The sequence below is a fragment of the Salvelinus sp. IW2-2015 genome, linkage group LG33 (assembly GCF_002910315.2).
Source record: "Salvelinus sp. IW2-2015 linkage group LG33, ASM291031v2, whole genome shotgun sequence".
Classification (NCBI taxonomy): Eukaryota; Metazoa; Chordata; class Actinopteri; order Salmoniformes; family Salmonidae; genus Salvelinus; species Salvelinus sp. IW2-2015.
Window position 1 is genome coordinate 131,546 of NC_036872.1, and position 24,224 is coordinate 155,769.

At 45.3% G+C, this 24,224-nt stretch overlaps 1 protein-coding gene across 1 annotated transcript in view; it reads left to right on the top strand.

The window, feature by feature from the left end:
• The window catches only part of LOC139023565 (HERV-H LTR-associating protein 1), a 66,933-nt gene that overhangs the window by 7,200 nt on the left and 35,509 nt on the right, over window positions 1–24,224 (top strand). The window contains 7 exon segments of the mRNA XM_070436969.1: window positions 320–403; window positions 12,058–12,141; window positions 14,746–14,802; window positions 15,082–15,162; window positions 18,738–18,797; window positions 20,694–21,457; window positions 21,460–21,835. Coding sequence (XP_070293070.1) covers window positions 320–403; window positions 12,058–12,141; window positions 14,746–14,802; window positions 15,082–15,162; window positions 18,738–18,797; window positions 20,694–21,457; window positions 21,460–21,835 — 1,506 coding nt within the window.

Sequence of the window (24,224 nt, forward strand, 5' to 3'; positions counted from 1 at the left end):
ATGAGCAGCAGTGTGCGGCATTTTCCTTTCTCTTTTCAATTATAATTAATGGACATTTTTGTTGTGGTTGATACATATTTTTACAAGGGGAAATCAAGTCTGAAATTTCAAAGTGGAAATTAGCAACTTCAGAAGCCTTTTTAAACCTCAAATGTTCTCCTGCTACAGGGTGATATAATTAAGATCCTACATCTGTAAGTACTGTCTGTTAAAGCTAGCATGTTGGTACAGTATTTAATCAGTAAAATAAAATGTAATGGACACACTGAACTGTTTCTCAAAGGGTTCCTTTTTCATTTCTTATGAGTTTGTTTTGTAGTTTCTAATTTCAGAAGTATCACGGACAACATGTTTCCAAGAAGGTATTGCTATTGTGTAACAAATGAGACAAACGACTTAACAGGTGAGCCACAGGATCTGTTTCTTTCATTATGAAATGTCTTATATTGCCATGTTTAAAACCTGCCTTAACCCCAAATAAATGTTTAGGGGCATGAAAACGTTGCTCAATTAGTATCAAGGGACCTAACGTGTGCCAGAAAAACATTCCCCACACAAATACACCACCGCCACCAGCCTGTACTGTTGACACAAGGCAGGATGGGGGCATAGACTCATGCTGCTTACGCCAAATCCTGACTATGCCATCATGACACAACAGGAATCGGGATTCGTCGGACCAGGCAATGTTTTTCCACTCCTCAAATGTCCAGTGTTGGTGATCGCCTGCCCACTGGAGCCACTTCTTCTTCATTTTAGCTGGTAGGACTGGATACAGGTGTGGTCGTCTGCTGCAATAGCCCATCCGTGACAAGAACCAACGAGTTGGGCCTCCCAAGATGCTGTTCTGCACACCACTGCTACCTGTTTGTGACCCGACTGTTAGCTTATATGATTCCTGCAATTCTCCTTCGATCTCTCATCAATGAGCTGTTTTCGTCCACAGGACTGCTGCTGACTGGATGTTTTTCGCACCATTCTCGGTAAACCCTAGACACTGTCGTGCGTAAACAAAAGATAAACAAAATATACAGTTACCACACCTTAATCTTCTAATTAGACTGTATTCTACAGTATATACGTCCAAGGTCTTGGCTAAGTGACTCTATCATGGCATTGTGTCTCATGTCATATCTAGGGCGTTCCTACATAGTGGTGTGTTGCTTAGGGCACTATCCTAAGTTGATAACTATATGATAAGTCTACAGCTGTAAGGTATCAGCTTCGGACAGTCTACAGGGATGACCTATGGACCTCTGGGGAGAAACTGGTGAGTACGGTAGCTGTAGAGTCAAAGGCCTCAGAGTAAATTTTAAACTTTACCAAGGCTGGTATTTTGCTCGGACCCTTAAGTGATCTTAGGATAAATACTTGTTAAATGTTCCGTTGTACATGCGCGTTTATGCTTACACAGGCGCACATGCCAAGGGAAAGAAAATCAAGTATCCTGTGTGGCGTACAGCAGGTCAGCCACCAGGGGGAGACTCGTCGAGGCCTGGTGACAGACGGAGTATACATCACAAGGCGATGGCTTCATCTGCTGGATGTGCCAGGTCTCGACGGGCTCTCCGGCCAGGACTAATTGGGGCTGATTGGGAGTTGGTGAGTAATCGAGGGCTGATTGCTCACCAGCTGTCAAGTCACATAAAGCTGCCAGAAGGGCAGCAGACAGTGGAGAGTAGGGGACGGTTGCAGAGGTAATAGGAGGGAGTTCAGTTTTTGTGCCCGACAGGATACAGCAAGACCCAGAGCCCAGAAGACTGTATCCCGGAGAGGGTCTCATGGGGAGACCTATCCTTATCTTTTTGATTTATTATTTAAATCATGCCTGGAGGTCAGTAAGAATTGATGTCGACCTCAAGACATATGTTACGGGTACCTGTAGTAGTTTTACTACACGTCAATGTGTCTTACACCATTGTAGTGGCGATAGATATGAAGGAGTCTATTTTCCACGGAGGAGCTAACCTCACGACGGAAGTACTCTATAAGCACTGAACCAGTCGTACGCGGTGTGATCATGGTTCATGACTTCTAATAACTTTCCTCCTGGAGGGTTCTATTTATTAGTGGCATGTGTGTTAATCATCAGTTTTGGAGATTCCCTTCCATGTGTTGCAATCTGAGTGACTACTAACTCCTCTGTTGCTGTTATCAATAGCAATTTGACTTGTAAAGTCTCTAACCTTCTTACCGATTGTGGCTGGACTGACTGTGCTGACATTGGTACTGGTACTCAAGGGGACAAGTTATCCTACCGATTGATTCTGAAATGTATCCTACATTTCAGAATAACATATACATGATTAGAGCATTTTACTAATTGCATTGTAATTGAAACTACACATGGCAAGGAATGATTATTGTTGGCATTTTTTTTAGAGGTGGAAAGTCCACTGGACTATTTTTACGACCAGTATGGTACACCTCAGGGATATCTCAAACGTGTTCTAAGGTTATGCCCGTCGAGGGGCCTGTCCGCTGCTCTCTGTTCTCATCGGAAGTTTTCAACTAGATTTGTTTCCTGCTCTGGCGGCCTCGTACAGTGTTGCACATAGTCTCGAACCCCCCCAAACGGCCACGACGAGGCTCATCATGGGTCTGGGCTAGTATTCCCCCCCTTTGTCTCGGGACCCCCCCACCAGCGGTTGGCACAAATGAAAAGGTCAGAACCTTTGTACGAGTTGTCAGCAGCTGCGTTGTTATTAGATTGGCTGTAACCTTTCATCTAAATCTCCTGGTGTTTGTGCTTCAAAATGCTCAGTGGTTGTCGAGGCCTGTCAGTCACCACAGTGTCTGTGTGTGGCAACCTCTCCAGTACCTGCAAACTGAGAGAAGGATATCTGTCTGCGATATCGCACAGCGTTTCACCAGTGGGAGTCATCAGGTCAGTTGCGGAACTGACGCCCGTTAGTGTCATTGTAAAGGGTACCAATCCCCCACAAAGCTGAAAATGTATCATCGGAAGCAGAGTACACTCGGCCCGTCGGTGCTATTATTGCTGAGACAGCCGCAGTGCTTGCAGAAGTGTTCGAAGGACAAGAGAAGTTCATCTCAGCTGCAGTATTGCACGACTCCAAGGAGGGAAGTTGCTCATTCACAGAGACTGCTGCCTCAAAATCATGAAAAGAATGGTCAATCAGGTTTGCTAATTGAATGTGATGAGATATTGTAATATATCCTTGGGTCAGATTCTGAACCTAGAGGTTTTGAAACGTCTTTTTCCCAAGGGGTGCTTTCGACAGATACCCCTCGTGGAGGACTGTGTTTTAGCTAGCGTTAGGAGAAGACAGTGTGGTCATTGGAGACGGCACTGTGACCATACTTGTTTGGTTTTCCAATCCATCAGTGGGAGTAAACGATCCATCAAGTCTGCTCCGAGTAGCAGGTGTTCAGATTCGAGGCTGGTAACATACATAGGGTGAACAAGCGATACGTCCTGGAAGTGTAGTTTCAGCATGAGTCTCAATGTGAGAGGTGAGGTAGTCTGAGTTAATTTAACCTCAATGTGTGGTGTCGCATCGTTCTGTTTTTAACCAACGTTTAGCTGGCTTCAAAGCCCTTTTAAGATCATTAAACAACGTTTGAGAGATGGGCGATATTGTTTAGCTCGAATCAATTAGCGCATGACAGGTTAAGCAGTCCTCCAGGACTGTTTCCAGGTATGGCCTCTGAGTTGTGTTTAGTGGTCATATTCCCCACAAAGTGGAGTGGATGTTCGCAACAACGTGATGTGTCATTTCTGTTCATGGTGAAAACAGATCGACTTATCGGGTTTTGAGTGGAATTGGCTCTGCGAAGTTCCTTCACAACCTTTTGATCTATAGACAATAGACAAATCCCGTGGACTTGTTTCTTGATCGAGTGGGCCCTGGATATGGTCACGAGTGAGAGTGGGAGTTATTTGATTGTTAACGTCCTTGCTAAGGGTGTTAATTCCAGCGGACCTGTTGTCTCGCAATTCCACGTCTAGTCCTACTGACTTATCTTTTTCCCTTTTCTCACATTTTACTAGCTTTAGTACTTCATGAAGTAGAACGTCTCGAGAACATCAGTCTATGTTATGATCGTCCTTGAACCCTTTGTTACCCTTGTGCTCTGACACTCTGTGTGGGTTGGGTGCAGGAACGTAGCGATTAGGTAGATTGTAGCGGTAGTCGTTTCGATAGCGACGTACTTTACAGTTATTTTGACCGCAGTGGGTATTGATCTCGTGGTTTTGTGGTAGAAACCATTGTTGCCAACGCTCTAATACTTGATAATGCACCCTCTAATTGGAGTGAGTGCTCCTGGTAAAACTTCAAAACCGAGATGTCAGGGCTCTTAGCGTCGCGTACTTTTGATGCTTCAAAAGCTGTGCTTGCAAGCTCTCTGAGATGTAAGATTGGCAAGCCAACGTGGGCTGTAGGGGCCAAGAAGGTAATGAAGTTGGGATACATGTTCGACAGAAGCATTTGTTTGAATGGTAACAGCTCTTTTCACTCTTTCAGAGTTGGCCAAAGTAAGCTGAACGAAGCCTATGATAGTAAGCTTGTGGGTGTTCATTCCGAGCTTGTTTGACAGTGTTAACCAGTGAGCTGTCGTGTTTTCAGCGGTTCTGCGACTCACATTCTATTTTCAAAGCTGTGGCATGTTTAGCGTAGTCGTTTTGCACGTGTTGCTGTTGTAGACTAATTAACCTAGTAACGCGTCTATTGGTTCGCTTCAACAGATAAAGCCTGTCAGAACCCGTAGCGTTCGGGTAGCCATCCAAGGCGTCGTCTATGTCTGCTAGGAACGTCTCAGTGTTGTTGGCTTACCTGGAACGGGATCAAAGCGGCGGAAGGTTTTGACGAGTTTGTCAAGGCGTTCCGTGCCCAGCAGGTGGAAAGGGTTGGCCTCATCCTGTAGGGAAATTAGGTCTGAAAGGCCAAGAGGAGAAGCCAAGGTTTAGCTTTGATGGCGAGGAGGCGCCATATTACTCTGTGCCATATGGCCAAGAGGAGAAGACTGAGGGACACACGAGAGGCAAAGTCTGAAACCTTCTTTCGTCTTCACTCCTTTGTGTACCGAGCTCCGGTTGCTTGGTTGGGTAGTCACGCTGTTCTGGAATTCCTCCAGATGGTACCTAAGGGTGGTATTCTGCTGCATAGCAGAGTCCACTTGGGTGCTTAGAGTACCGATTTTAGACACGTGAGTGCCGCGCTTGCTCTGTATCGGAGCGAGAGATTCAGTGATGATTTCCTCTTGCTTAGAAATCAATATTTCCATCTTCATCACCTGAGTTCTCTCATCATTCATTTGGTCAGCGACTTCAATGAGTTCTGCTGATTTGTCATCCAACTTAGTCATTGTGTTCATTAACTGATCGCTTTGGTCTGCAGCATTACGACTAGAACATTATTGCTTTGAGTAATATTCATCAAAACTGCATGCATGTTATCAAGTTGCGCGCTCCTGTTTGTAGATAAATCTGTCGCGTTATCTAGGTTTGCGTGGACTTTATCGTATTTAGTTTTGGCTAAATCGAGTTGTTCCTGTAGAAAAACGATTTAGTTGAAGAGTTTGTGCTCGTTCAACATCATAAGTATTTGTAATTATGTCACGATCGTGTGGAGGAGAGACGGACCAAAACGCAGCATGTGGAAAATAAGCCATCTTCTTTTATTAGAACGACGAAGATGAACATGAAACGAAACACTTATACAAACTATACAAAAACAACAAACGACCGTGAAGCTACAAACGCAAGTGCACACACAAACTACTTACGTTCAACATAGACATTTCCCCACAACCAGCTAAAGCCTATGGTTGCCTTAAATATGGCTCCCAATCAGAGACAACAATAACCAGCTGTCTCTAATTGAGACCCAATTCAGGCAACCATAGACRTTCCTAGATACCTACACTCAACCATAGACACAGCTAGACTACTATACTAAACATAAACCCAACTACTCTAATAAACCCCCTAAACCTTACAACCACCCTAGACACTACAAAAACCACATACATTCCCCATGTCACACCCTGACCTAACCAACATAATTAAGAAAACAAAGAATACTATGGCCAGGGCGTGACATAACCCCCACCCCTTAAGGTGCGAACTCCGGGCGCACCAGCACAAAGTCTAGGGGAGGGTCTGGGTGGGCGTCCGTCCACGGCGGCGGCTCCGGCACTGGTCGTGGTCCCCACCCCACCATAGTCACTACCCGCTTTCGTAGCCTCCTCCAAATGGCCACCCTCCACATTAACCCCACTGGATTAAGGGGCAGCACCGGACTAAGGGGCAGCACCGGACTAACGGGGCAGCACCGGACTAAGGGGGCAAGCACCGGACTAAGGGGCAGCACCGGACTAAGGGGCAGCACCGGACTAAGGGGCAGCACCGGACTAAGGGGCAGCACCGGACTAAGGGGCAGCACCGGACTAAGGGGCAGCACCAGGGATCTAAGGGGCAGCACCAGGATAAGGGGCAGCACCAGGATAAGGGGCAGCTCCGGACTGAGGGACGGCAGCTCCGGACTGAGGGACGGATCCTGGCTGGATGACGGCTCTGGCGGATCCTGGCTGGACGGCTCTGGCGGATCCTGGCTGGACGGCTCATGGCTGGCTGACGGATCTGGCTGCTCATGGCTGGCTGACGGATCTGGCTGCTCATGGCTGGCTGACGGATCTGGCCGCTCATGGCTGGCTGACGGCTCTGGACGCTCATGGCTGGCTGGCGGCTCTGGCAGATCCTGTCTGGTTGGCGGCTCTGGAGATCCTGTCTGGTTGGCGGCTCTGGCAGATCCTGTCTGGTTGGCGGCTCTGGCTGGTCATGGCTCGCTGACGGCTCTGGCTGGTCATGGCTCGCTGACGGCTCTGGCTGGTCATGGCTCACTGACGGCTCTGGCTGGTCATGGCTCGCTGACGGCTCTGGCTGGTCATGGCTCGCTGACGGCTCTGGCTGGTCATGGCTCGCTGAGGCTCTGGCTGGTCATGGCTCGCTGACGGCTCTGGCTGGTCATGGCTGGCGGAAGGCTCTGGCTGATCCGTTCTGGTGGAAGGCTCTGGCTGATCCGTTTGGCGGAAGGCTCTGGCTGATCCGTTCTGGCGGAAGGCTCTGGCTGATCCGGTCTGGCGGAAGCCTCTGGCTGATCCGGTCTGGCGGAAGGCTCTGGCTGATCGGTCTGGCGGAAGGCTCTGGCTGATCCGGTCTGGCGGAAGGCTCTGGCTGATCGGTCTGGCGGAAGGCTCTGGCTGATCCGGTCTGGCGGAAGGCTCTGGCTAATCCGGTCTGGCGGAAGGCTCTGGCTGATCCTTTCTGGCGGAAGGCTCTAGCGGCTCCTGTCTGGCTGAAGGCTCTAGCGGCTCCTGTCTGGCGGACGGCTCTGTATGCTCATGGCAGATGGGCGGCTTTGCAGGCTCATGGCAGACGGCGGCTTTGAAGGCTCAATACAGACGGGCAGTTCATGCGGCGCTTGCAGACGGACAGTTCAGACGGCGTTGGGCAGACGGGCAGTTCAGGCGCCGTTGGCAGACGGGCAGTTCAGGCGCCGCTTGGCAGACGGGCAGTTCAGGCGCCGCTTGGCAGACGGGCAGTTCAGGCGCCGCTTGGCAGACGGGCAGTTCAGGCGCCGCTTGGCAGACGGGCAGTTCAGGCGCCGCTTGGCAGACGGGCAGTTCAGGCGCCGCTTGGCAGACGGGCAGTTCAGGCGCCGCTTGGCAGACGGGCAGTTCAGGCGCCGCTTGGCAGACGGCAGACTCTGGCCGGCTGAGACGCACTGTAGGCCTGGTGCGTGGTGCCGGAACTGGAGGTACCGGGCTAAGGACACGCACCTTAGGCTAGTGCGGGGAACAACAACAGGGCACACTGAGTTCTCAAGGCCAGAACTGGTGGTACCGGGCTGAGGGCACGCACCTCAGGACGAGTGCGGGAGGAAGGATCAGTGCGTACGGGCTCTGGAGACGCACAGGAGGCTTGGTGCGTTGTGCCGGGACTGGAGGCACTGGGCTGGAGACACGCACACAGGGAGAGTGCGTGGAGGAGGAACAGGGCTCTGGAGACGCACTGGAAGCCTGGTGCGTGGTGTCAGCACTGGTGGTACTGGGCTGGGAACACACACCACAGGGCTAGTGCGAGGAGCAGTAACAGGACGCACAGGACTCTGGAGACGCACAGGAGGCTTTGTGCGTGCTGTAGGCATGTCTTAACCAGACGGCTAGCACGCACCTCAGGACGAGTATGGAGAGCTGTTCCCGGTGACATTAAATCACCAACACGTTCATTCGGACGGATGCCGTGCCTCATGCACCAAACAATACATCCCTCATAACTCTCTCCTCCAATTTCTCCATTAACTCCTTTACTGTCTCTGCGTCACTCTCCTCCAAATCCGCCCTCACCGGCTCCTTACGGTAAGCAGGAGGAGTTGGCTCACGTCTCCCGACTGACCCAACTAAACTACCCGAGAACCCCCCCCAAGAAATTTTTGGGTTTGACTTACGGGCTTCCAGCCTTGTTTCCTTGCTGCCTCCTCATATCTCCGCCTCTCTGCTTTCGCTGCCTCCAGCTCAGCTTTGGGCGGTTATATTCTCCTGGTACTTCGCGGTCCAGAATTTCCTCCAAATTCCAATAGTCCTGTGTAGGTGGGTCCTGTTGTTGTTTCACACGCTGCTTGATCCTTGTTTGGTGGGGAATTCTGTCTGGATCGTGTGGAGGAGAGACGGACCAAAACGCAGCATGTGGAAAATAAGCCATCTTCTTTTATTAGAACGACGAAGATGAACATGAAAAGAAACACTTATACAAACTATACAAAAACAACAAACGACCTTGAAGCTACAAATGCAAGTGCACACACAAACTACTTACGTTCAACATAGACATTTCCCCACAACCAGCTAAAGCCTATGGTTGCCTTAAATATGGCTCCCAATCAAGACAACAATAACCAGCTGTCTCTAATTGAGACCCAATTCAGGCAACCATAGACTTTCCTAGATACCTACACTCAACCATAGACACAGCTAGACTACTATACTAAACATAAACCAACTACTCTAATAAACCCCTAAACCTTACAACCACCCTAGACACTACAAAAACCACATACATTCCCCATGTCACACCCTGACCTAACCAACATAATTAAGAAAACAAAGAATACTAAGGCCAGGGCGTGACAAATTACTTTAATTGTTCAGTTTTCAAACGCAGTTCCTCGGCTAGCAGAATGTTTTCAACCCCCTCTGATACAGTAGCTTGCACATGATTAAATATGCTGTATATATATTCTTTTTTCAAAATTTGGGTTTTGAGTTGGTGTGGGGCTGCAAAACGATTTGAATGTATTTAAATACATTAATGAAACATCAATACTAGATAAGTAATGTGGGACTTGGATGTGAATGAATTTGCAATAGCTAATATAATTGATTAATCAACGTTAATGATCAATCATACCTGTATAGGCTATCTGGGAATTAAACTTTACATAACCTGAAAGCATTGCTGTAACTAGGATAATGTGGAAAAGTTTAAAATGTCACATTGGTGGAAACAAATCAATTTGAATCTTATCCAAATGATCCACCTGAAAAGGGTTGGAAGGCAATTGAACTACCTTGTTGAATTGAATGTGACAACAATATCCAATCAGTTGAGATTGGCTGGATATCATAAGTGTAACCAGTAGTTCAAATGTGAGTATACATTCACCACCAGGGTCACTAATCCCTGAGGATTGTGAGACAACCTTGGGCCTCAATGGAATTATTATTTATTTTTTTACTTGTAAAAAAAAGTTTATTCTTTACCACCAGGGTAATTCTTATACTTAATAATTTATTTTATACAACATTTAGTTATCTTGTTATACCATCCTTAATGACATCACAAAATAATAAATGATATGACATGATTACTGTTTGGATCCCCACCAATCATTCCAAACGTTTGGATTTCAAAACTAATGTTCCTTTGTCCAATCTTAGAGTTCTTAGGCAAGAGTCTCTCTCTACACACAGCACATTCCTTTGTTCAATACTGCAGGGCAAGAGAGAGAAAGTTTATGACCGGCGTTAAGTCATAAAACCGTCCCGACTCCCCCATTCCTCTCTGGTGGGAGAGGAGGGGGGGGGGGTCTGGCTATCTGTCAGCCCTGTGCTGAGCTGATCTGGCGCCTTTGATCCTCACCAAGGAGAGAGAGAGTCATAACAAAACCAAGATTCAACTCTTTGGCCTGAATGCCAACCGTCACGCCTGGAGGAACTCTGGCACCATCCCTACGGTGAAGCATGGTGGTGGCAGCATCATGCTGTGGGGGTGTTTTTCAGCGGTAGGGACTGGGAGACTAGTCAGGATCGAGGCAAAGATGAATGAAGCAAAGTATAGAGAGATCCTTGATGAAAATATGCTGCAGAGTGCTCAGCACCTTAGACTGGGTCAAATGTTCACCTTCCTACAGGACAACGACCCTAAGCACACAGCCAAGACAACGCAGGAGTGGCTTCGGGACAAGTCTCTGAATATCCTTGAGTTGCCCAGCCAGAGCCCGGACATAAACCTGATCGAACATCTCTGGAGAGACCTGAAAATAGCTGTGCAGCAACGCTCCCCATCCAACCTGACAGAGCTTGAGAGGATCTGCAGAGAAGAATGGGAGAAACTCCCCAAATAAAGGTGTGCCAAGCTTGTACCATCATACCCAGACTCAAGGCTGTAATTACTGCCAAAGGTGCTTCAACAAAATACTGAGTAAAGGGTCTGAATACTTATGTAAATGTGATATCAGTTTTAAAAAATATATAAATTCTTGAACATTTCTAAAAACCTGTTTTTGCTCTGTCATTACGGGGTATTGTGTATAGATTGATGAGGGAAAAAAACTATTTAACCAATTTTAGAATAAGGCTGTAACCTAAAACAATTGGGAAAAAGTCAAGGGGTCTGAATACTGTTCGAAGACACTGTTTGCATGAAATACCCGACTCCTTGAAAGTCGTGTATTGATTATATATAGCATACGTGATGAATGGTGGTCACTGCAATCAACAGATACAGTGTTGCTCATTGGATTACCCTATATCATGGAATAGGATATGTGAAAGTTTAAGACAAAAGAGAGATTGGAATTGTATTATTTTATGTGGATATCCATCCACAAAAAAATGGATATCCATCTGATATCCATCTGAAAGGGAGGAGGATATTTTCTTATCTAAAATGTGGGTGAAACTTTGCTTTAGTATACATTTCTCGAGCTCGTTATGTGTGTTTCGCACACGGGACTCGAATCTGGATGGACTCCAGATTCGAGAAACGAATAGCCTATTGCGCAATATATTCCAACATTCAAACAAAATACACCAGCGACATCATTTAGGTGATAAAGGTTCTGAGCACAGTGTTTCTGATCAGATCGACAATTACCTTTTATTTATTTGTGTGGCTACGATGCCATCTTTAGAGCACAGCATTTTCTGTTAGGTTTCCAGAGCATTGAAAGAGAGAAATTAAATAAGCTACTACTGAGGTCTAGTAGTAAAAGGCGTGTTGTGTTGGGTCGGTGATGTGCTAAAGTGTGATGTATGGTATTTTGAAAACTGCTGGCGTGTTGTGTTTATGAGGAGCCCCCTCGTGCATGTCTTGTTGCATGAGCTGGCTGCTGTTTCCTCCTTGCTTGGCAGATATCTCAGAAAAAGTACAAACTGTGAACCCGTGACCCAAATCACAGAAAATATCTATATTTGTCGTAGATTTGTGTTATTCCACAAAGTTCTATCTAGCGCTGCAGTGAGTTGGGGGCTGTATAACCCTGCAATGTAGCTCTAACTCTACCCCATTCTCCCTGAGTGAGAGAGGTGCACACTTTGACAGACAGTCCAACAACAAGTCAGAGGGGTTTAGGAACACGGTTTTGGCACTAGAGTTTCCAGTGGAATGACAATAATAAGTATGAACAATTTCTAAAGTTGTGCTTTGCTTTGCTTTAATACCATCATTGTTGAGGCAACAATACCAGTAGGTAAACAAACAAATAAAACATGTCAAGATTATCTTTGTGTTTTCTTTTTGTCTCCCATCAGACTTCACTGCCATATTGTTGGATGTTATGGGAAATTCCACAAGCTATCTACAAGAGCTATTCAAATCTAGCTCCATATTATCAGGTAAGGATGATAGTGCTATATAAAACTCAAGGTTACTTTCGTAATCCCGGTTCTCTAATAATGAGTGAGATGTATAATGATGGTATTTTTTATTTAACCTTAATTTAACTAGGCAAGCCAGTTAAGAACAAATTCTTATTTACAATGACGGCCTACCCAGGCCAAACCCGGATGACACTGGGCCAATTGTTCGCCACCCTATGGGACTCCCAATCACGGCCAGTTGTGATACAGCCTGGAATTGAACCAGGGTCTATAGTGATGCCTCTTGCACTGAGATCCAGGGGGTTGAGGTGGTCAGCCAGCGATGGCGCCACCATGGGGGCACGTTGCAAAACCTGGATGCCTCCATATTGTGCATGTCCAGGCTAGGGGAGCCCCTTATAAGGTTTTTGCTGGTAAGTGGCTTTTGCCATGAGCCCTTCACCTCCCTGAAGCAAGCTGAAAGTGTGGGAAGCAGTTGCTTAACTGGAGCCATACGGGACAGGAGTCTTTACCCATTGTACAAGTCCCTAATGGGATCCTTAACCCCCCCAAGGGAGCCGGCCACTCAATGCCGAGTTTGACCGCGGAGAGCCAAAACTCCAAGAGGGTGAGAGCAGCCCTCCTGTACTGGGAGCAGGGAGACATAGCGGCTTAGGAGAAAGAGTGGGCTCTTCACACTCCATTTCAGTCACGAAGTTGATGAGACCCACAAGATTAATCCCATTGTTATCCTTGTCATCTCCTAGCTTGCCTTCCCCTGACACCAAGTCGTCATACAGGGAGGGGAGGGAATTGAGGCTATCCATAACCTCACTCCAGCTGGGCTCGGTTGCGAGGAGCTGAATCTCAGCCTCTGCCGGTGGCTTAGAGGTGAGGGGAGAGGGAACATTTTGAGCCCGCCCTAGTCAGTGCTTTGCAGTGCTCACAGGATTCGGGGTTGTCGAGTGCTGCCTGGGCATGTTCCTTTCCCAGGCAGTTGATTCATAGAAGGTGAAAATCCTTCCCAGCAATCATGGAACCGCAAGCGCAAGAACGTGGCAGGACAAGCACTTGGCTTGACTAGAAGCGCTTGGCTCGCCCTGGGACTAGGTAGCCATTATATAGAATGCTGTTGTAAAACAAATGTGGCAGCCCAGAGGCTTTGAATAGGCGTAAGCTAGCTTGTTAGAAACCTTGTGACTAATGGCTAGCTAGGGTGAGCACAGTATGAACGCTATAGCCACGAGGCTAGTAGGTGTTAGCTTGTAGCTAGCACAGTGGTAGCCGAAGGGAACTGCGTGGGAGAGGTGTTCAACTTTGGGCTGGTATTCTCTCACGGCCGTAGAGCAGCGAGGCTAAAATGGTCGGTCTAGGTAACACAAATGAGTGAACATAGGTTAAAATAAACAAGAGAAGGGAGCTAGCAATAGTACCATCTGTGCAGGTAGAATGCTAGTGTGGTTACCTTGCCGTCCAGCGAGCTAGCCAAGTTAGCTTATGCTTAGCAGCGTGGGCTAACCAGGTAGCTAGCCATGTGATGCTAGCTACCACCGGTGACTGAAAAGTTGAAAACGAATTCTACGTTCCTTTCGGTCAGTACTCAACACTATCGACAGGAGCTGAGGTCCTACGTTTGGCATCGTTAACGTAAACGGTTTGCATGTGAACAGTGTGAACGCTGCGTGTAACACATCTGGTGTCAGGATAAATAAAATGCAAGGTCTGCTAACTTTCTTTAATTATGTTTAATTACCGCAAACAATGAATGGCAAATGCAATTTTCGTATATACGGGTTCGCTGTTTCACCGCGCAGGATGAACAGAGAACTGGCAAGAAGTACGTAAACAGCTGTTCTTATACCGTGATGACGTCGTTTCAACGCGTCTGTTAGCCTATCACAGTAGAGGCTGGGCTTGGTTTAGACTATGCCCCCCTTTGCTGGCCCCTTGGCGCGTTCCTTTGTCCACATCTGGTTGCTGGGTAGATTAGCTCCATCTTGGGTCTGTCGATTCTACACTAAAACAGTTCCTAATATGGTATTGTCCAGTATTCTAACCTCCTCGTTGGTCTAGAGAGATGCACCCCTCCCCTCTCCAGACTGTCCACAACTTTTATGGCCTGTGTTGGTCAGTCCTTTCACCTACACACCCACACCCCTCTGTATAGTTTGTGTATGTGTGTAACAAAACAATATTCCTCTTCAACCAATATGCTAACAGGCTATTATGCTTAAACATAAATCCTAACAACAGTTAAGACAGGGATCAGAGAGCTTCAGGAGCGTAGTGATCTTCGCAAAGAAGAGAGCAAGGATGACCAGAGGATGGGATGAGTGGCTCTTGTAAAGAGGGAGGGGCTTACTTCATTCGCCACTTGACCTGTCTGTCTCCGAAAGACGTTGTGTGATTGGTACTTCCTGTTAGTGATCCGCCTCCAGTGAATCCCATTGTGATACATCTAAAGGAATATTTGAAAGAGAACCAATACACACAGTTTGAGTTGACTACCCTGAATGTGTGGTTCAGGCTATGGGTTTGACTCTTGCATGCGCCACCTTAATATACTGTACAGTATATGACTGTAAGTCATCATTGGGATCATGACTAAAGTTTGAATGTCATACTGTTTCTTTCTTTCAGTGAGCCAAAATAATATTTCTGACTGCATATACATCTGTGTAATGGCAGGTAAATCAGGTAAAGTTTATAGAGTTTTTAGCATATTGGTTAGATGTTCTGTGGTAAATGTTGATTGTCTTCTGTCATTGTTGTGGGGGCTTTTCTAAACCAGTTATTGTAATATTCAGATTTCCAAACTGACATGGAAATGTATTGTAAATGTTACATATTTAAAGTCTGTGTGTAAAATCAAAAGTTTGGATCATTCATATTGGCTATACATTTGTATAATTTTGAATACGTTTTGTCATTGATGACGTTTATACAAGAGTATACATTTTTGTCTAACTATTTCAGATAAATACCTGTCTCAACTCTGGGAAGTTGACTCCATCATGCCTCTGTTCAATCAGACCATTACAGAAAGCGCACATAAAGGTATTTTTCCCTCTTAATACACACACAGGCAGACACAGGCATGCACCCACATGCGCACAAACACTCACAAGCAAGCACACCGAAACAGACACGCACTCACGCACACATACAAGCGTGCACACACACACTTTATCTTAATGAACTGCATGTTATCTCCATGTGGGGTGACATATCTCACAACACAAGACTACATTCTCCATGCAGTGAAGCAGCAAAACTACACTGACATCACAGGAATTTTGATAGAACACAGGGCTGAGGGGCCAGAAGGTTGTGGGTTCACAGACCACCGTGGACAAGAGTAGTGTTGAAAGATGTATTTTATGCTTAAAGCATTGCATGAATCAATCATCGTATTTCCAGGCCCGAGAAAAAATTGCCTTCTATAAAAATGTCATTCAATTCTACATAATTTTACATATTAGCGGATTTATTTTCTATACCACAGAAATTACCAAAATTACAGTGAGATAGGCCTATGTGTTCATCTTATCATATTTCACCAATGCCAAATCAGTGTGTCTTGTTTGCAACAAAATTGTCCCTGTTTGCAAATCATACAATCTGAGACATCATTAGGAATCTGAGCATAGTACTTTCAAAAGTTATGTCAAAGAAACATAACACTGTTATCCCCATATGCATCGGAGTCACATCTTTCCCGGGTATTTTACAGCTTGTTTCTAGCACAAAGCATTGCGGACCAAAGCGCTGTTATAAATCACTTTATATAATTGGATCCGTTTTATTTTCTTCCAAATCTTAAGCTAACTGCCTGTGCTTTTTGCAATTTTCTATAAAGATGCACTATGCAGAAATTGCTCTGTCATTTCCGGGTTCGTAAAATTCAAAAAGTTTGCCTAATTTATGTGACAAAACAAGCAAGTATAACGTAGCAAATCATTATACCATCTAAACCCCTGTGAAATATATTTTCCATAACAAAAAATATTGTATTGTCAGCTGTTTGAAGCTGGTGTACAAAACCAATAGTAAAAGACACAAAGACTTAAGGTAAGCATAGAAATAGCTCACATAGAACATATCTACCTCTTCACTTGCTTTCAACAAGAATAACATATCTGTATATCTCATTTCTATGTGAATTTGATCAGGTCTCCCAAAAATTTCAAAAGTAGGCCTAAGGCATACCCTCTCATATCCCCTCAACTTGAGTCTTGGTTTTAACTTAAACAGCCCTTCACTGACATGGAGGTTGGCTATTTAATTAATGAATGCATAGTGGGTGGAGGAATTGACTGATAAATCTATGGATATTGCAGCCTATAGCTTAATTTCATCTGTCAAACAGGTAGGCCTACTATCAGACCTCAGGATAAGACCCAGATGCAGACAGTTCGAATCACAGAAGTTTATTAACAAAACAGGGGTCAGGCAACCGACAGGTCAAGGGCAGGAAGAGGTCAGTATTCCAGGGCAGTGTCAAAAGGTACTGAACAGCAAGCAAGCTCAGGGCAGGCAGAATGGTCAAAACCGGAAGAACTAGAAAACGGAATGCTGCAAACAGGAGTACGGAAAATCATGCTGGTAGGCTTGACGAGACAGGATGAACTGGCAACGGACAACCAGAAAACACAGGTATAAATGCACAGAGGATAATGGGGAAAATGGGTGACACCTGGAAGGGGGTGGAGACAAGCACAAGACAGGTGAAACAAATCAGGGTGTGACGCCTACCTGTTATTTCTTAAATAGAAAGAATTAGGCTCCAACACAAAGCCTACTTGTTGTTAGTAAAGTCTAAATAAAATGAAAACGGCTTAAATTAATTATGCCAACTTTTTTTTTTACCCCTTTTTCTCCCAAATTTAGTGGTATCCAATTGGTAGTTACGGTCTTGTCTCATCGCTGCAACTCCCTTACGGACTCGGGAGAGGTGAAGGTCGAGAGCCATGCGTCCTCCAAAACAGGACCCAACCAAGCCGCACTGCTTCTTTACACAATGCCCACTTAACCCGGAAGCCAGCCACATCAATGTGTCGGAGGAAACACTGTACACCTGGCAACCGTGTCAGCATGCATGTGCACGGCCTGCGACAGGAGTCGCTAGAGCGCAATGGGACAAGGACATCCCTGCCGGCCAAACCCTCCCCTAACCCGGACCATGCTGTGCCAATTGTGCACCACCCCATGGGTCTCCCGGTCGCTGCCGGCTGCTACAGAGCCTGGACTCGAACCAGGATCTCTAGTGGCACAGCTAGCAACTATAATGCAGTGCCTTAGACCACTGCGCCACTCCGGAGTCGAATTTGCCTACTTTTATCACCATGAGCATGAACTGTCCATTTTCGATTGATTGTGCCACGGCTGCTGCTTAAAGTTTCAGCACCACAATGTCAGTTACATGAATCTGGCTTATTTTGAGGTCAATAACTCTGATAAATACATTGTGGGCAAGAAACATATAGTTTTTAATCAAATCAATTATAGCAGTAGCAAGCTATCAAAGTTGAACTCCCGTCCTCATTCTCATCTTCGCGCTCTCCTTCTCAAACTGAATATATAGGCTATAGGCTAGTCCACGCGCAACGCTAATATGCATTTTTTCAGACAAAGCCTAATCAAAAATAATTTTCAGAAGAATACTTTGACTCTCCTCCTGAACGGCCACCCTAGACCTACACAGCACAGCCGGGGCTCAGGTTTGGAATATCCATTGCAGTATGTAAAGCAGCCTAGTTTTATTTACACCATCCCAGCAGCTATCTTAGAAATATAACTTTGATCGGTGCTTCTCTGAGCATGCACTTTGTAGCCTATAGGCTATGGATTATTTGATTGAGACCACATTAAATAGCCTACATCCACAATTCATATTGCGCGTACAGCGAAGAATCAGAGAGGAAGGGCGGCATCGGGCACACATCAATATACACTGAGTGTACAAAACATTAGGAACTTTCCTAATATTGAGTTGACCCCCTTTTTGTGCTCAGAACAGCCTCAATTTCTCAGGGCATGGACAAGGTGTCAAAAGCGTTCCAAAGGGATGCTGGCCCATGCATGTTGACTCCAATACTTCCCACAGTTGTCAAGTTGGCTGGATATCCTTTGGGTGGTGGACCATTCTTGATACACACTGGAAACTGTTGAGCATGAAGAACCCAACAGCGTTGAAGTTCTTGACACACTCAAACTGGTGCAGCTGGCACCTACTACCATACCCCCGTTCAAAGGCACTTAAATATTTTGTCTTGCCCATTCACCCTCTGAATGGCACACATACAGTACACAATCCATGTGTAAAAACCCTTTAACCTATCTCCTCCCCTTCATCTACACTGATTTTAGATGTAACAAGTGACATCAAAAAGGCATCATGCCCTTCACCTTGATTCACCTGAACAGTCTATGTCATGGAAAAAGCATGTGTTTCTAAAGTTTTGTACGCTCGGTGTATAGGCTAATAAGCAACTCATTCTAAAACACTGAGAAATATTGACATTTCATCAATTACAAATTGCATGACCCTCCGCTGTATTAGATTTAAAAAATACTAAACCCTCCCCTTGACTGAAATTAAAAAAACATGACACTCCCCCATTTTCCTCCAGGTAACCATTCTGTCAATTTTGATCCGTCCCTAACCAGTAGAGTCCACTCCACTGCACATGGTAAGTTGTACATTGTACTTTTTATTTACCAATGCCTTGTATCATGATAGTACTGGTAATGGTCACTGTTTGTTCCATTTGAATGCAGTTCATTGACAATCAACATTCTCTTAGTGCTAATAGTGCTAAACGGAATGCATTTTTTATAATCAAGTATAGTAAATCATGCAACTTCCTGACAATCGTAAACAGCACTTTATCGTGATCTTGCAGCTATTGACATACAAACATACATTTAAACTCAGTTTTTCACAATTCCTGACATTTAATCCTAGTAAAAATTCCAAGGGAATGTGGTCAGGTAGGATCACCACTTTATTTTAAGAATGTGAAATGTCAGAATAATATTAGAGATAATGATTTATTTCAGATTTTATTTCTTTCATCACATTCCAAGTGGGTCAGAAGTTTACATACACTCAATTATTATTTGGTAGCGTTGCCATTAAATGGTTTAACTTGGGTCAAACGTTTCGGGTAGCCTTCCACAAGCTTCCCACAATAAGTTGGGTGAATTTTGGCCCATTCCTCCTGACAGAGCTAGTGTAACTGAGTCAGGTTTGTTGGCCTCCTTGCTCGCACACGCTTTTTCAGTTCTGCCCACTAATTTTCTATGGGATTGAGGTCAAGCCCTTTGTGTCCTTCAGCCATTTTGCCACAACTTTGGAAGTATGCTTGGGGTCATTGTCCATTTGGAAGATCCATTTGCGACCAAGCTTTAACTTCCTGACTGAAGTCTTGAGATATTGCTTCAATATATCCACATAATTTTCCTGCCTCATGATGCCATGTATTTTGTGAAATGCACCAGTCCCTCCTGCAGCAAAGCACCCCCACAACGTGATGCTGCCTCCCCTGTGCTTCATGGTTGCGATGGTGTTCATCGGCTTGCAAGCCTCCCCCTTTTTCCTCCAAACATAACAATGGTCATTATGGCCAAACAGTTCTATTTTTGTTTCATCAGACCAGAGGACAATTCTCCAAAAAGTACGATCTTTGTCCCCATGTGCAGTTGCAAACCGTAGTCTGGCTATGTTTATGGCGGTTTTGGAGCAGTGGCTTCTTCCTTGCTGAGCTTGCATTCAATATATGTCGATATAGGACTCGTTTTACTGTGGATATAGACACTTTTGTACTTGTTTCCTCAAGCATCTTCACAAGGTCTTTTGCTGTTGTCCTGGGATTGATTTGCACTTTTCACACCAAAGTACATTCATCTCTAGGAGAAATACCTCTCAGGAAGGAGACGGGTTTTGACGGCTGCGTGGTCCCATGGTGTTTTTACTTGCGTACTATTGTTTGTGCAGATGAACGTGGTACCTTCAGGCGTTTGGAAATTGCTCCCAAGGATGAACCAGACTTGTGAAGGTCTATTTTTTTTTCTTCTGAGGTCTTGGCTGATTTCTTTTGATTTTCCCATGATGTCAAGCAAAGAGGCACTGAGGTTAAAGGTAGGCCTTAAAATACATCCACAGTACACCTCCAATTGACTCAAATTATGTCAATTAGCTTCTAAAGCCATGACATAATTTTCTGGAATTTTCCGAACTGTTTAAAGGCACAGTCAACTTAGTGTATGCAAACTTCTGACCCACTGGAATTGTGATACAGTGAAATAATCTGTCAATAAACAATTGTTGGAACAATTACTTGTGTCATGCACAAAGTAGATGTCCTAACCGACTTACCAAAACTATAGTTTGTTTACAAGAAATTTGGGGAGTTTTAATGACTCCAACCTAAGTGTATGTAAACTTCTGACTTCCACTGTATGTATTATTGGCCTCCTCCTGATGAGTAACATTTTCAGTTAGGCTAGTGCTTGCACATTCTCACAAGCTCTGTAAAAGCAATGTACAGCAATTAATGACCTTACATCTGTCCATGTTTGACTAGTATCTTCCACAGCCTCAGAAATGACCTCTACAGCTCCACCGACCACAACCAGTAGAACCAGAACCACATCCTTCTTGACCTCAACAAGAGCTCAACCCACCACAACCACACCCTCACCGACTACAAAGACTAGAACCAGAACTACAGGCCGACCGACCTCAATATCAGTTCCTCATACCACTACAACTACAAGCAGAACTACAGTCCTACCGACCCCAACTACAGCCCTTCCGATCACAATCACAATCACAGTCCAACCAACCATACCCAAACCACCACCGTCCACAACCACAGCCCAACAAAGTAGATCTACAGCCCTACCAACCACAACCCAATCAACCACAGCCCGACCAACCACATCTACAGCCCTACCAACCACAGCCCAACCAACTACAGCTTTACCAATCCCAGCCCTTCTGCCTACAACCACAGCCCTACCCACCACAACTACAGCCCTACCAATCACAGCCCAACAAACGACAGCTCTTACCTTCCCAGCCCTACTGGCACAACCACAGCCCTACCCACCACAACCACAGCCCAACCAACCACAACTACAGCCTACCAATCACAGCCCAACCAACTTACAGCAGTATACCACATCCCAGCCCTACTGCCTACAACCACAGCCCTACCCACCACAACCACAGCCCAACCAACCACAACTACAGCCCTACAGATCACGACCACAGCCACGCCAACTGCAGCTCAACCAATTCCAACCTCAGTGCAACCGACCAAAGTCCCATCATCCACAACCACAGACCAACTGACCACAACAGCTCAACTGACTACAACCACACCACAACTGACCACAGTCCAAGTGACGACAACCACAACCCAACTGACCACAACCACAGACCAACCAACCACATCCTTGCCACCCACAATCAGATTCCGAATGACGACAACCCCAGTTCGACTTACTATGACCACAGCCCCATCGACCATAACCCCAATCCTGATAACCTCAACCACAGCACAACCGACCACAGACCCACCAGCCACAGGCCAAGCAATTACAACCACACCACAATTGCCCACAGCCCAACTAACTACAACCACAGCCCCATGGACCATTACCAATATAACCACGACCGCAACCAGAGTGATCACCAAAGCACCCATCACAGAGAAACCAGGTAAGTCATCAAGTTTACTAATGCAAGGCAAGAATACTTAGTCTGGGTGCCATTCTGTTTCTGCTTTGCTGCGAACTCCTTATGGAATTGTTATACCATATTTTTTGGCTTGACAGAAATCAGATTTCCATCCAACCTTTTTATGCGAGCAAAGTACAAGTCGGATAAAAAAATGTCATGACAGGCCAGATGGGAACATAACATTTTTCGGGAAAACGTTAAAAATGTCGATAAAACAAAATAAGCTAAATGTGGGATCTTTTTGTGTCTGTAAAAAGAATTTGGCGAGAATGTCGGTGGAGACGCTTTTATGTGTAAATATTGATATAATAAGCATCATATCGAAGTAAAGTTGGAGTCACGCGATGACATGTTGTGTGGTCCTTCCACTATGACTAGTCGGGAAAGCATGCAGTTTATTATTTTTCTTTTTTTCCACCTTTAATTAACCTGGTAGGCCTGTTGAGAACAAGTTCTCATTTACAACTGCGACCTGGCCAAGATAAAGCAAAGCAGTGCGACAAAAACAACAACACAGAGTTACACATAAACAAACGTACAGTCAATAATACAATAGAAAAATCAATGTACAGTGTGTGCAAATGTAGAAGATTAGGGAGGTAAGGCAATAAATAAGCCATAGAGGCAAAATAATTACAATTTAGCATTAACACTGGAGTGATTGATGTGCAAGTAGAGATACTGGGATGCAAAAAGATAAATAACAATATGGGATGAGGTAGTTGGGTGTGCTATTTACAGATTGGCTGTGTACAGGTGCAATGATCAGTAAGCTGCTCTGACAGCTGATGCTTAAAGTTAGAGGGAGATGTAAGACTCCAGCTTCAGTGATTTTTGCAATTCGTTCCAGTCATTGGCAGCAGAGAACTGGAAGGAAAGGCGGCCAAAAGAGGTGTTGGCTTTGGGGATGACCAGTGAAATACACCTGCTGGAGTGTGTGCTACGGGTGGATGTTGCTATGGTGACCAGTGAGCTGAGAAAAGGCGGGGCTTTACCTAGCAAAGACTTATAGATGACCTGGAGCCAGTGGGTTAGGCGACGACTATGTAGCGAGGGCCAGCCAACGAGAGCATACAGGTCGCAGTGGTGGGTAGTATATGGGGCTTTGGTGACAAAACGGATGGCACTGTGATAGACTACATCCAGTTTGCTGAGTAGTGTTGGAGGCTATTTTGTAAATGACATCGCCAAAGTCAAGGATCGGAAGGATAGTCAGTTTTACGAGGGTATGTTTGGCAGCATGAGTGAAGGAGGCTTTGTTGTGAAATAGGAAGACGATTCTTGATTTAATTTTGGATTGGAGATGCTTAATGTGCGTCTGGAAGGAGAGTTTACAGTCTAACCAGACACCTAGGTATTTGAGTAGGGTTGTAGATATTAGACCATAAATGAAATAAATGATGACGATCATCACAGGTTGGTGAAAGTGCAAGGTGATGAGCTTGATGCTCCTTTCCAATAAATATTGAGGGTCTTAATCTCATGACATGATCATTGATGCTTGCCTGCCGTTTGACCAAATAATCTTGCTCTTTTGTCCGTAATAATCTCATCATGTAGGCTATACGTGCGCTATAGCCAACATGCTAGAACGCATGTGCCAATACTGGAGTGGCCACTCTCGCTATATAACGCTATTTTAGAAGACCATCAGTAGAGTTGAATATAGGTACATAAGCTGCTAGCAGGAGCAGGGCATAGAACATTGCATTGATGGTAAACAGCGGGCTGTGCAGGTGTTAGTTCCTGTGGAGGAGGCTTTGTTGCCCCATAGGACATGGTGGCATTGGAGCCTTTTAGCTGAAAGGCTGCAGGCTTCTCCTGTTGGGTATGGGCCCTGGCTGCACCCAGGTGACTCTGCTTCCATCTTTAGCCATTGTACTAGGTTCTGAAGGAGCGCCATCTGATGGCCGGTGAACTCTGTGAAGTGGCGCTTTAAAATAGAGATGTGCTCCCCGGGTCCCCTTTCAGAGGGACAATGATACAGCAGAAGACATACTAAAGTCACTAATTGGTTGCCACAAACACACATGGCATTGAATTGTAGTAGGGTTGATAATGGTGGAAGTGCAAGTGATAGTGAAAGTCGTTTTCTATGGGTAAGAAACAGAAAGAAACACGGGCTGTAATTACAGTTATTGCTATACAATAGAAATGTATGCTACTATGCTAATGTATTAACAGATGTACATAAGGTGCCAGCAGGAGCAGTGCAATCGAACATCGAAGCAACGGTAAACGGCTAATAAGCTACTTAGCATAGCACAATCAGTGGATACAGATGACTACATTAGCATTGGAATTAACAGTGCAATATTAGCAGTAACCAGTAGATAAATAACAGTAAATAGCACATAAAGTACTGTAA